General features: G+C 51.0%; 1 protein-coding gene across 1 annotated transcript in view; it reads right to left on the minus strand.

The window, feature by feature from the left end:
- Nucleotides 1-267: 267 nt before the first annotated feature.
- LOC139751834 (uncharacterized) overlaps nt 268-13,304 on the minus strand; it is a 34,728-nt gene continuing 21,691 nt past the window's right edge. Inside the window, exons 2-5 of the mRNA XM_071667457.1 lie at nt 10,442-10,621; nt 5,219-6,574; nt 4,544-4,656; nt 268-4,154 (exon numbers count right to left, since the gene is read on the minus strand). Of these exons, the coding sequence (XP_071523558.1) occupies nt 2,774-4,154; nt 4,544-4,656; nt 5,219-6,574; nt 10,442-10,621 (3,030 nt within the window). The 3' untranslated portion in view covers nt 268-2,773. The remainder of the gene's footprint in view (nt 4,155-4,543; nt 4,657-5,218; nt 6,575-10,441; nt 10,622-13,304) is intronic.

A 13,304-nucleotide genomic window follows, 5' to 3' on the forward strand; every position in this document is an offset into this window, starting at 1 on the left:
GATTGTTCTATGCTATAGAAGCAGCATATGTAAACTGTGTTGAGATAGGCAATGGCTGGATGGGAAGAGAGAGAGAGAGAGAGAGAGAGAGAGAGAGAGAGAGAGAGAGAGAGAGAGAGAGAACGTGGGATCTTACGGAAGTTGGGCTGGTATTGTAAAAAAAAAAAAGAAAGAAAAGGTGGTCCATTTACCATTTACAGTTTGGTCCATTTACAGTTTTTAATGTGGGGGTGGGGTGGTCTCTCTTGTGTACCAGGTTTACAAAGGGAGAGAGAGAGAGAGAGAGAGAGAGAGAGAGAGAGAGAGAGAGAGAGAGAGAGAGAGAGTTGAAGATAGATTTCCAAACGTATGAACAGTAATAGGTAACTATACTTCAGTTATACGTAAGAAGGACTGAAGAGCTTTCCTGTGTGTACTTCATACTGTGGGGGTTTTTGGGATTGCGTTGTGAGATGGGAGGTGCGTAGGGAGAGGGAGTGAGTGTCGGAGGTGTGTGTGTGTGTGTGTGTGTGGAAAATGGGTGTGTGGTATGAAAAATGCGTGAGGGTGGTATGGAAATAGGAGGAGGTTGTGAGGGGGGGGGAATGGCTTATGTAGATGAAGATGGGAATGGTTGGCTCCTTGTTGGGTGTGAAGTGTGTCGTAGTGGCCCTGGCAAGACAGTCTACGTCATCCCACAGTCAACCACTCATTTGCATACTAGGGGCGTCAAAGGGGACAGTCGATCGGTTAGTGTGTGGGGGGAGGGGACTCCTTTGGGAGATGGGAAGGGGGTGTTGAGATGGCTCTCAGGGGGAGGAGACTATAGTGGTCGTTGGTCGTCTAGGGAGAGTAGATATAGACTTGTGTGGGGAGATTAGTTGTGTGGGGGGAATAGTTGTGTGGGGGGGAAGTTGTGTGGGGAGAATAGTTGTGCGGGGAGAATAGTTGTATGGGGAGAGTAGTTGTGTGGGGAGAATAGTTGTATGGGGAGAATAGTTGTGTGGGGGAGAATAGTTGTGTGGGGAGAATAGTTGTGTGGGGAGAATAGTTGTGCGGGGAGAATAGTTGTGTGGGGAGAATAGTTGTATGGGGAGAGTAGTTGTGTGGGGAGAATAGTTGTATGGGGAGAATAGTTGTCTGGGGGAGAATAGTTGTCTGGGGAGAATAGTTGTCGGGAGAATAGTTGTATGGGAGAATAGTTGGATGGGGAGAATAGTTGTGTGGGGAGAGTAGTTGTATGGGGAGAATAGTTGTGTGGGGAGAATAGTTGTATGGGGAGAATAATTGTGTGGGGAGAATAGTTGTATGGAAGAATAGTTGTGTGGGGAGAATAGTTGTATGGGGAGAATAGTTGTGTGGGGAGAATAGTTGTGTGGGGAGAATAGTTGTATGGGGAGAATAGTTGTGTGGGGAGAATAGTTGTATGGGAGAATAGTTGTGTGGGGAGAATAGTTGTATGGGGAGAATAGTTGTATGGGGAGAATAGTTGTGTGGGGAGAATAGTTGTATGGGAGAATAGTTGTGTGGGGAGAATAGTTGTATGGGAGAATAGTTGTGTGGGGAAAATAGTTGTATGGGGAGAATAGTTGTGTGGGGAGAGTAGTTGTATGGGGAGAATAGTTGTGTGGGGAGAATAGTTGTATGGGGAGAATAGTTGTGTGGGGAGAATAGTTGTGTGGGGAGAATAGTTGTGTGGGGAGAGTAGTTGTATGGGGAGAATAGTTGTGTGAGGAGAATAGTTGTGTGGGGAGAATAGTTGTATGGGGAGAATAGTTGTGTGGGGAGAATAGTTGTATGGGAGAATAGTTGTGTGGGGAGAATAGTTGTATGGAGAGAATAGTTGTATGGGGAGAATAGTTGTGTGGGGAGAATAGTTGTGTGGGGAGAATAGTTGTATGGGGAGAATAGTTGTGTGGGAGAATAGTTGTGTGGGGAGAATAGTTGTATGGGGAGAATAGTTGTATGGGAGAATAGTTGTGTGGGGAGAATAGTTGTATGGGGAGAATAGTTGTATGGGGAGAATAGTTGTGTGGGGAGAATAGTTGTGTGGGGAGAATAGTTGTATGGGAGAATAGTTGTGTGGGGAGAATAGTTGTATGGGGAGAATAGTTGTGTGGGGAGAGTAGTTGTATGGGGAGAATAGTTGTGTGGGGAGAATAGTTGTGTGGGGAGAATAGTTGTGTGGGGAGAATAGTTGTGTGGGGAGAATAGTTGTGTGGGGAGAATAGTTGTATGGGGAGAATAGTTGTGTGGGGGAGAATAGTCTGTGGATTATCAATGTCGTTACGTTGTGGTGGTGAGGGGAGTAATGGGGATGGTTCGTGTCTTGGGGCTAGGACAGTGTCTGGTGAGGGTCAGTGACTCGCTGAGGATTGTGGGGGCGACAGTGACGCGTCACTGTCGGTGTGAGGGTGGGTTAGTGTCCAGGTGGAGGAGGCAAAATGGTGAGGTTTGGTTTGTCTGGGGTGGAGTGCTGGGGGTGAGTACGTGTCTGGGGTGGAGTGCTGGGGGTGAGTACGTGTCTCAGGGGGGGAGGAACATATGACGAGTTCTGGCTGGTCTGGGGGTGAAGTGATGGGGCTAGTACGTGTCTGGGGGGGAGAGAGGAATTCAGTGAGATGGGGCAAGCCTGGGGTGGAGCGACGTGTCTTTGGGGGTAGGTAGGTAGGTAGGTGGAGGAGTGACGGATGGGGGTCAGAACCTCTCTGGGGTGAGCGTATGGTGGTGAAGTTATAACCTAGCGGGGGAGGGAAGGGGTGGGAATGGGTGGGAAGGGGGTTCGAGTGATGGGTCAATGCCAGTCTGGCGCGGGGGAGTGTGAGCGGGGATCTGGGAGCGTGTCTGGCGTGATGCCAGTGGTCGAATCCCGCTGGAGCAGGAGGTACAGCCGGTTGTTCAGGCCCCGGTGGGTCTCCGTGACGACGCCCACCGTGCCCTCCGACTCCGTCATGAGCCCGGTGCCCGTCGTGCCCACGCCCACCGCCATGACGACGTCCTCGTCAGACCCGTCTCGCCAGTAGGTCGAAGTCTCCCAGATCGGTCCTGCTTTACTCCTCCCGCGAGCCAGTAAGTAGCCCCCCACCAGGAGCGCCACGCCCACGCAGGAGGCCACGATGCCCGCCCCGACCACCGCGCCGTCGCTCACCCTCCCGTGACCCAGGCCCATCGGCAAGGGCTGGCCGGGAGAGAGCCCATGGTGGCTGTCGCCACGGTAGATCCACAAGTCTTTGTTATGATCCATTTTCTGTGGGCGGTGGAGGGAGGGGGACTTGTCCCTTCCCCGGGTGTTTAATGACGTCGGCGCTGCGTCCGGGGTATTGACACGGATCTTCCGGGGCTTCTCGAGGATCTTTTTTCTCTTGGTCTCTTCTCTCTCCTTATCTCTCTCCCCGGGGAGCGGCTGGGGCTCGGTGGCGGCCGCCGGGGAGAGGGACCCCGTCGTCGGCACTGGGCTCTGGGTGGCGTTTCTCGGGGGCATCCTGTTGTGCACGACCCAGTACGGTGGGTCCGTCGGCGTCGTGGAAGAAGGAGGAGGAGGAGGAGGAGGAGGAGAGGGCGTCAGGCTCGTCGCTGAGGTCGGAGGCTTTACGGACGTAGATGTAGAGAGGTTTTGAGCCGCGTGGGACGTCGTGGTCGTCTGGGTCGTCACCAGGGGCCTTGGACTGGACGCTTGCGTCGCACTGGTGACTGTCGTCGGTGTGGTGGCCTCCGTCGGTCTGTCCGGACCGACCAGGTCTCGTAAGTTCTCCGGGGTGACTGAGGCCGCTGGGGTAGCGGCCCCGTCCCCTGGAGCACCCCGGGAGACAGTCGTCGAGGCGGGGCCCCCGGTGGGACGGAGAGGTACGATTCCGACGTGTGAGGAGTTCCTGTCCCCTCTGGCCAGGTCGCGGGACCCGGTGCCTGGTGGAGGACTCGTCGCTCCGGGCGGGACATCGGTCCCCGTGACATTCCCCCACGAGTCTGTCCCATTCCCCTCACCTCCCATCTCCACCTCCCCTTCCTCCTCAGACGCCACCACCACCGCTACTGCCGGGGGCGCTGTCGTGGCGTAGGTCGTCGCGGCAGCTGAGGGCGTCGTGGTCGTAGGAGGGAGGGACATAGTCGACGCTGTGAAGTCACTGCCCTCGAGAAGCATGATCGGCTTGTACCCGAAGGACTCGGGCGTCGTGCACCTGGGGGGAAATGGAGACGACGACATGATTACCTTGTTGTTCTCATCATCATCAGCAAACCACTGAAAACTTCCACTAATTACTTACGACTCCTCACAACACCACCCCCTCTCCCTCCCTCACCCTCCCACTCCTTCCCCTCTTAATTACGTCCATGTTTAATTACTGTGAGTCGACGGAGCTTTGAGGCTGTGAACAACAGCTGTTTTTTGCTGTTATTTTCCTGTATTTAGTAAACATGTGTTGTGGTGGTGTGAGGGGAAAACAGGGCAAACTGTAAGGTAGACTAATGCTTATATAGATGTAAACAGCAGTAATGTATTAACTATGAGCACAAAAAGATGTGTATGTGTGTGTGTGTGTGGTGGTCATCCTCCTCATCCACCTACCTGACGCTGTATGACCTGTAGAAGTTGACTGGTGAGTGAGTCATCCACCTCTTCAGCCACATGACCTTCCCTGGTCGACTACAGTCCCAGGTGTTGCCGCTCAGCTTGGCCACCTGCAATACAAGCTTCGTTATCTCCTGAATTACCTAAAAACTGCCTCGTATCGTTCAAACTGCCTCGTATCGTTCAAACTGCCTCGTATCGTTCAAACTGCCTCGTATCGTTCATGAGTTTGCACGTCTGGTTGTTCGTGTGTTGTTGATCTAGATAGAGTTTTCCCTGTGAAATGCTGCTATGAAAACAAAGGCTTGTGTTGTGTGTGGCTTTGGTAGATGGCTTCGTGTAAATTGGATGTGTTTCTGATGCTTTCTTAGATCCGTCACTTCTCTCGCTTTTGAGACTTTAAGAAGAGCCTTAGTAGATACGATGCTATGTTGTGTGCTGTTAAGTATAAGTAGTAATGACAGTAGCTGTATATATATATATATATATATATATATATATATAGACGTATGTGTAAGTTTGTGGACGATTCTGTCCAAGACTCCACTCCTTGTCTTTAGAAACATCACAGGACGGAAAGACAGAGGGAGTTTTACTGTCCCTGTCTCCTGTCTTGAGTTACGACACGGGTAATTCACCTACAGGACTACAGTAGAAGGTGTAGGAACTTACCTGCAGCTTTGGGAAGAAGGCGGGGAAATCTGTCCTGAGGGAGGTGAGGTCGTTGTGCATGATGTTTAGCTCCCTAATGCCTCGCAAGGAGTGTAGCATGCGGGTGGTGTTGACGAGGCGAGCCACCAGCTGTGGAGACCCGTACATCTCCAGGATCTGGAGACCCTTCAGGGGGTCGAAGAAGTTGGCGGGGATCTCGACCGAAGTCGAGTGGATCCGCGACATCTGCAGGACCCGGACCGACGTCAGGCCCGTCATGATGTCCGCGTCGAGCGTGAGTATCGGGTTCTGGGAGAGGTCGAGCGTCTCTAGACTCGACAGCCGAGCGAACACCCGACCCGTGAGGTTGTTCAGCCGGTTGGCCTGGAGGTCGAGGGTCTTGAGGCTCGTTAGCTCGCACAGGGCGCACGGGGCGATGGTGGCGATGTGATTTCTCTGGAGGAACATCTGCTCCAGGTTGGACTGGACTCTGAAGTCGCCGTCGCGAAGGGCGTCGATCTGGTTCTCCTCTATGTACAAGGCTCGAAGTGCCGGAGGGAGGGAGAGCGGGATGTTCGTGAGGCTGTTGCCGTTCAGCCAGAGGCGAGCCAGGTACTCGTGGCGGCCAAGGGCGTCCTCCTCCAGGATCTCCAAGCCGTTGTCGTCCAGGACCAGGAGGCCCAGGTAAGGGTACGAGTCGAGGTCTCCTCGGTGGATCTCTCGTATGGAATTTTTCGCGAGGCGCAGGTCGCGCACGAACTGCGTCAGGGCCTGGGGCACTCGCCCGATGCCGATGTTCGAGACGTCGATGTACTGGAGGCGAGAGCCGAAGAAATCCAGCGTGGCCAGCGAGGAGAGCGGGTTGTTGGAGAGGATGAGGTGCGCCAGGCTGGTCAGGTGCTGGAAGGCCGCCACCTCCACCGTCAGGATCTTGTTCGCGTCCAGGTTCACGTACTGGACCCTGTCCAGGCCCTGGAAGGTGTCCTGGGTGAGGCTGGTGAGCGTGTTCTCCCGCAGGTTCAGGTGTTGCAGCGTCGGGAGGTGGGTGAACGGCTGCGTCAGGTTGGACAGCTGGTTGGCGGAGAGGTCCAGGTGTCGCAGCGACCTGAGGCCACGGAAGGAGTCGGGCCCCAGGACGACCAACCGGTTCTCGGACAGATCCAACCGGTCGAGGTCCGTCAGGGAGGCGAAGGCGTCGTTGTAAAGCCTGGTGAGGTTGCACTGGTTGAGCTGTAGTTCGCGCAGGCCGGGCAGATGGCGCAGCTGCGTCGCCCCGAGCTCCGGCACCAGGAACCCGCGCAGCTCGACGCGGGTCAGGCCCGGCGGGAGTTTTGGCGGCGCCCACTGTCCGTCCCCGACGCACGTAGCGTACCCCGCCTGGATGGAGGGAGGGGAAAAGATACGTCAAAAAAGATACTCTCCATGTCTCTATTATCTCTTTAATTATAGCTGAGTTATCATGACATGGGCTGCTTCTCCGTCTGTCCTGTCTTGTCTCAGTCCGTCTATCCATCTTCTCAGTCCGTCTGTCCGTCTGTCTCCCGTCTATCCCCACGTAAATACCCACTGAGTAACGTCCAAGTGGAGGAAGATTTCGAAGTCAGGTTTTAGGGACTTCGAGTGTGACACAGGTCGACACAGAACAGCAGCTCGGATGATCAACACGACCAAGAAGATGATGATGTTAACAAGGAAGAGAATTCTGACCACCTCGAGCACGACGGTACGACCCTCGAGCACGACGGTACGACCCTCGAGCACGACGGTACGACCCTCGAGCACAACGGTATGACCCTCGAGCACGACGGCACGACCCTCGAGCACGACGGTATGACCCTCGAGCACGACGGTATGACCCTCGAGCACAACGGTATGACCCTCGAGCACGACGGCACGACCCTTGAGCACGACGGTACGACCCTCGAGCACGACGGTATGACCCTCGAGCACAACGGTATGACCCTCGAGCACGACGGCACGACCCTCGAGCACGACGGTATGACCCTCGAGCACGACGGTACGACCCTCGAGCACGACAGTACGACCCTCGAGCACGACGGTACGACCCTTGGCTTGGAGTGCCTTGTATCCCCTGTGCGAGGCGAGGCGCCAGAGAACAGGACCTTCCCGAACTCAAGACTCGTGCTCCTGCCGTCGTGTTCAAAGGTGTTTTGAAACCCTTTAAGCACTTCGAGACTGAATCCCACGACGGAGGAAAGAGATCCAGCGAGGACACACACACACACACACACACACACACACACACACACACACACACACATACACACACACACATCTTGCCCCATAAAAGCAGAGGAAGTCTATTGAGAATACAGAATTTGAAATGATGTACCTGATTCCTAAAGACACAAGGGAACATCAATTACTTCTCTATAAAGAAAGACAGAGAGGTATCATATTGCAGCAGTCGGATGGGAGGTAAGAGACCGACCCCCATCCATTTACACTTTATTGCAGTGTGGATGGCACGAGAATTCGTTGTAACATCTCACGTCACAGAATGGATAATTGGCACAGGAAGCGGAGGGAATGGTAGTCGTTATCTGCTGTTAAGGGAGACGAGGTACATGGGAGAACCAGATAACACAAGACCCTGATGGTCCATGACGAGGTTATCTGCTGGAGGACAGTACATGGGAAGGACAGATAACACAAGACCTGACGGTCTATGACTATGCTCCCTACTGAAGGATAGTATATGTATCCTGCATACAGGATAATGAAGCAGAAGGCTCCTCCCCCACCCACCACTATAGATGGAGACAGGACAGTACAGCAGAAGGCTCCTCCCTCACCCACCACTATAGATGGAGACAGGACAGTACAGCAGAAGGCTCCTCCCCCACCGACCACTATAGATGGAGACAGGACAGTACAGCAGAAGGCTCCTCCCCCACCCACCACTATAGATGGAGACAGGATAGTAATGCTGGGGTCTCCTCCCTACCTATTGCTATAGACTTAGACAAGATAGTAAAGCAAAAGCCTAATAGTTAAAGGAATAAAGTCAATTTCCTGAATGAAATAAAGAAATAAATTCATTAGGAACCCACCACCACCTCCTAACACAAGCTGAAATAAAGGTCAGTTTTCAGCACGAAATAGACAGATGAAGGTCTGTAAAATAGACAGATGGTCTGTAAAATAGACAGATGAAGGTCTGTAAAATAGACAGATGAAGGTCTGTAAAATAGACAGATGGTCTGTAAAATAGACAGATGAAGGTCTGTAAAATAGACAGATGAAGGTCTGTAAAATAGACAGATGAAGGTCTGTAAAATAGACAGATGAAGGTCTGTAAAATAGACAGATGAAGGTCTGTAAAATAGACAGATGAAGGTCTGTAAAATAGACAGATGGTCTGTAATTAGACAGATGAAGGTCTGTAAAATAGACAGATGAAGGTCTGTAAAATAGACAGATGAAGGTCTGTAAAATAGACAGATGAAGGTCTGTAAAATAGACAGATGAAGGTCTGTAAAATAGACAGATGAAGGTCTGTAAAATAGACAGATGAAGGTCTGTAAAATAGACAGATGAAGGTCTGTAAAATAGACAGATGAAGGTCTGTAAAATAGACAGATGAAGGTCTGTAAAATAGACAGATGAAGGTCTGTAAAATAGACAGATGAAGGTCTGTAAAATAGACAGATGAAGGTCTGTAAAATAGACAGATGAAGGTCTGTAAAATAGACAGATGAAGGTCTGTAAAATAGACAGATGAAGGTCTGTAAAATAGACAGATGAAGGTCTGTAAAATAGACAGATGAAGGTCTGTAAAATAGACAGATGAAGGTCTGTAAAATAGACAGATGAAGGTCTGTAAAATAGACAGATGAAGGTCTGTAAAATAGACAGATGAAGGTCTGTAAAAGCCATGTAAATGAGAATTTTGCCTGTTGTAAATATGAAGTAAATAACGACGAACGAACGTCCAAGAACAACAGGAGGAAGTGAACCCCACAAGAGCTTCCCAGAATAACAGGAGGAAGTGAACCCACAAGAACGTCCCAGAACAACAGGAGGAAGTGAACCCACAAGAACATCCTAGAACAACAGGAGGAAGTGAACCCACAAGAACGTCCTAGAACAACAGGAGGAAGTGAACCCACAAGAACGTCCCAGAACAACAGGAGGAAGTGAACCCACAAGAACGTCCCAGAACAACAGGAGGAAGTGAACCCACAAGAACATCCTAGAACAACAGGAGGAAGTGAACCCACAAGAACGTCCCAGAACAACAGGAGGAAGTGAACCCACAAGAACGTCCTAGAACAACAGGAGGAAGTGAACCCACAAGAACGTCCTAGAACAACAGGAGGAAGTGAACCCACAAGAACGTCCCAGAACAACAGGAGGAAGTGAACCCACAAGAACATCCTAGAACAACAGGAGGAAGTGAACCCACAAGAACGTCCCAGAACAACAGGAGGAAGTGAACCCACAAGAACGTCCCAGAACAACAGGAGGAAGTGAACCCACAAGAACATCCTAGAACAACAGGAGGAAGTGAACCCACAAGAACGTCCTAGAACAACAGGAGGAAGTGAACCCACAAGAACGTCCCAGAACAACAGGAGGAAGTGAACCCACAAGAACATCCTAGAACAACAGGAGGAAGTGAACCCACAAGAACGTCCTAGAACAACAGGAGGAAGTGAACCCACAAGAACGTCCCAGAACAACAGGAGGAAGTGAACCCACAAGAACGTCCTAGAACAACAGGAGGAAGTGAACCCACAAGAACGTCCTAGAACAACAGGAGGAAGTGAACCCACAAGAACGTCCTAGAACAACAGGAGGAAGTGAACCCACAAGAACATCCTAGAACAACAGGAGGAAGTGAACCCACAAGAACGTCCTAGAACAACAGGAGGAAGTGAACCCACAAGAACGTCCTAGAACAACAGGAGGAAGTGAACCCACAAGAACGTCCTAGAACAACAGGAGGAAGTGAACCCACAAGAACATCCTAGAACAACAGGAGGAAGTGAACCCACAAGAACATCCTAGAACAACAGGAGGAAGTGAACCCACAAGAACGTCCTAGAACAACAGGAGGAAGTGAACCCACAAGAACGTCCTAGAACAACAGGAGGAAGTGAACCCACAAGAACGTCCCAGAACAACAGGAGGAAGTGAACCCACAAGAACGTCCCAGAACAACAGGAGGAAGTGAACCCCACAAGAACGTCCCAGAACAACAGGAGGAAGTGAACCCACCTCCTCTTCACAGAAACAGGAGGCCGGGCAGGGGGGGACGCCGCCCGTGTCCTCCGCTGGGTCGTTGCGCACTTCCGTGACCTCTTCGGTCTCCGGGTCACCGAAGCTCCCGTCGGCGTCACCACCCTCTTGCGGCGTCCCGAACACCACGCCCGTCACGCACCAGCACCACACGACTACCTGCAACGGCGTCACATAGGGAGGTTAACGTGGGTGTGACGCGCGGCCGGGATCGTCACATCGCCATCTGTAAGGGCATCACATAGGGAGGTTAATTTGAGTGTGACGGGGGCTCTGGGATCGTCACAGCGCCATCTGTAAGAACGTAACGAGAGGTTAACTTGGGTGTGACGCGGGGCTGGGATCGTCACATCGCCATCTGTAAGAACGTAACAAGAGCGCCATCTGCAAAGAGGTGACGAGAGGTTGACTTGGGTGTGACGGGGCTGGGATCGTCACAGCGCCATCTGTAAGAACGTAACAAAAGGTTAACTTGAGTGTGACGGGGCTGGGACCGTCACATCGCCATCTGTAAGAGCGTAACAAGAAGTTAACTTGAGTGTGACGGGGCTGGGATCGTCACATCGCCATCTGTAAGAACGTAACAAGAACTTAACTTAAGTGTGACGGGGCTGGCATCGTCACATCGCTATCCCTAAGAACGTAACAAGAGGTTTACTTCAGTGTGACGGGACCAGGGGCCAGTATCCAATACCACCTACAAATGTTACGAATGTTGCCCAGTCGTCACATCAACACCTTTTTAAGAAGTTTTAAAACATCAACATTACCTGTGACGCTTCGAAACCCGTCACCCCAACATCTGCGAGGATGAAAAGACTCATTAACAGCTTCAGTCCTTATCATTTCTTATCTTTCCTCCTTATCGATTAATATCTTTCATAAGATAACGTTTTGCTTGAACTCATAAGATCATTCGAAAGAGGTGCTTGATATATGACTTTGCGTCCTTATTTAGAAGCAGTAAGATATAGATAATTGCTTGGTAGACACTATATGTATAAGTCACGTCCCCCATTTTATCGACCAACTTTTAAAAAGGGGTGGATGAACAGCTGCATTGACTGTGGACCGACTGCCGTCACCAGGATTCGAACCTTTTGCCTTCGACCCATGAATGCGTCTCGGTCAGGCACGCTAACCGCTCTATCTATCTATCCATCCGAATCCATTTTATTCCTCCATGTCTGTAAATGGAAACCCCAGTTGTGCTGTAAGAGCTTCGACTCCCCCGCCCATCCTGGGGCGCCACCACACCACACCACACCACACCACCACGCGATCCAGCCCTTCATCACAGAAACATGAGGTTCACATCAGTCCTCACGCCTCAGCTACATGGACACGCAGTTTCTTTTTCCCCCACCACCTCCCTCCTCCAACCCGTCCCCTTCCACACCGTGCAAACACCACGTTGACGACACACACACACACACACACACACACATTCACACCAAAAGGACTCGGCAAACACTGAGCAAACGCGTCTCTCTCTCTCTCTCTCTCTCTCTCTCTCTCTCTCTCTCTCTCTCTCTCTCTCTCTCTCTCTCTCTCTCTCTCTCTCAGCTCCACTTTGCGGGGCAATACATTACCCGTCTGGAGGAAGTACACTCCCCAGACAAACACGGGTCATATATTTCTTTTCTTTCCCCCCCCCTCACCACCACCACATCCGCTTTTGGGCCACCATCGGATGAGCTTTTACAGACTGCGAGGAGGGCATATCACAGCCACCTCCCCCCCCTCTGTAATACTGCAAGACACCGAACACTTTAGACACCGAACACTTGGCTCCTCAGCCACCCAACACAACTTGACTGAGAGAAACACACACATAATATCGCGACGCTACTCCTTCACTTGTAGTCTGGTCTGCTGCTGGTGATGGTGGACGTGGATGACTTCCTAAGCGATGCAAGAACCCCTATTAAGGAGGTTCCCAAGGTTCATCTAGATGTATGCTAGTATGCAAATGGTGATATTAACATTATATACATTCGGTCAGAATTAAATGAATGCATTTTGTTCTCTAATCTAATTCATCTCTCATGATCTTTTTCCGATAAAGACGCCTGTGTTTTTTTTCTGTTCATCATATTCACTTGAGGTTGTAGAAAATTTACAGATATTTCTCGTGTGCATCTTAACGCCCTGTGATGGCCATATATCAGCTTGACTTTAAGCTGTAGTAGTGACTTAAGCTTAGTACCAGCTTAAAGTCATCGTAGTCTCGATCCGTCCCAGAAGCTTAATGTGATTCATTGACCTGTCTCTTTGTTTTCCAACAGTAAGGAACAGTTTGGTGAAGAAGCTTAAGCTTAGCATAGCATAGACACCATCAGCGACTTTGAACCCCCCCACGTACATCAGACACCATTCACATTGGAGGCTATATAGTGCAAAAGAAAACTATGGAGGACTGTTGATTGACGGGCTGGGAGATTCAGAAAACGTGGGGTTTACTTTGACTCCCCCGCCGCCGTTCTCCCACGTATATCAGACACCACTCACATTGGAGGCTATATAGTGCAAAAGAAAACTATGGAGGACTGTTGATTGACGGGCTGGGAGATTCAGAAAACGTGGGGTTTACTTTGACTCCCCCGCCGCCGTTCTCCCACGTATATCAGACACCACTCACATTGGAGGCTATATAGTGCAAAAGAAAACTATGGAGGACTGTTGATTGACGGGCTGTTATGGAGGACTGTTGATTGACGGGTTGGGAGATTCAGAAAACGTGGGGTTTACTTTGACCCGCCGCCGACCCCCACGTACATCAGACACCATTCACATTGGAGGCTGTATAGTACAAAAGAAAACTATGGAGGACTGTTGATTG

The sequence above is a fragment of the Panulirus ornatus genome, chromosome 12 (genome assembly GCF_036320965.1).
Source record: "Panulirus ornatus isolate Po-2019 chromosome 12, ASM3632096v1, whole genome shotgun sequence".
Classification (NCBI taxonomy): Eukaryota; Metazoa; Arthropoda; class Malacostraca; order Decapoda; family Palinuridae; genus Panulirus; species Panulirus ornatus.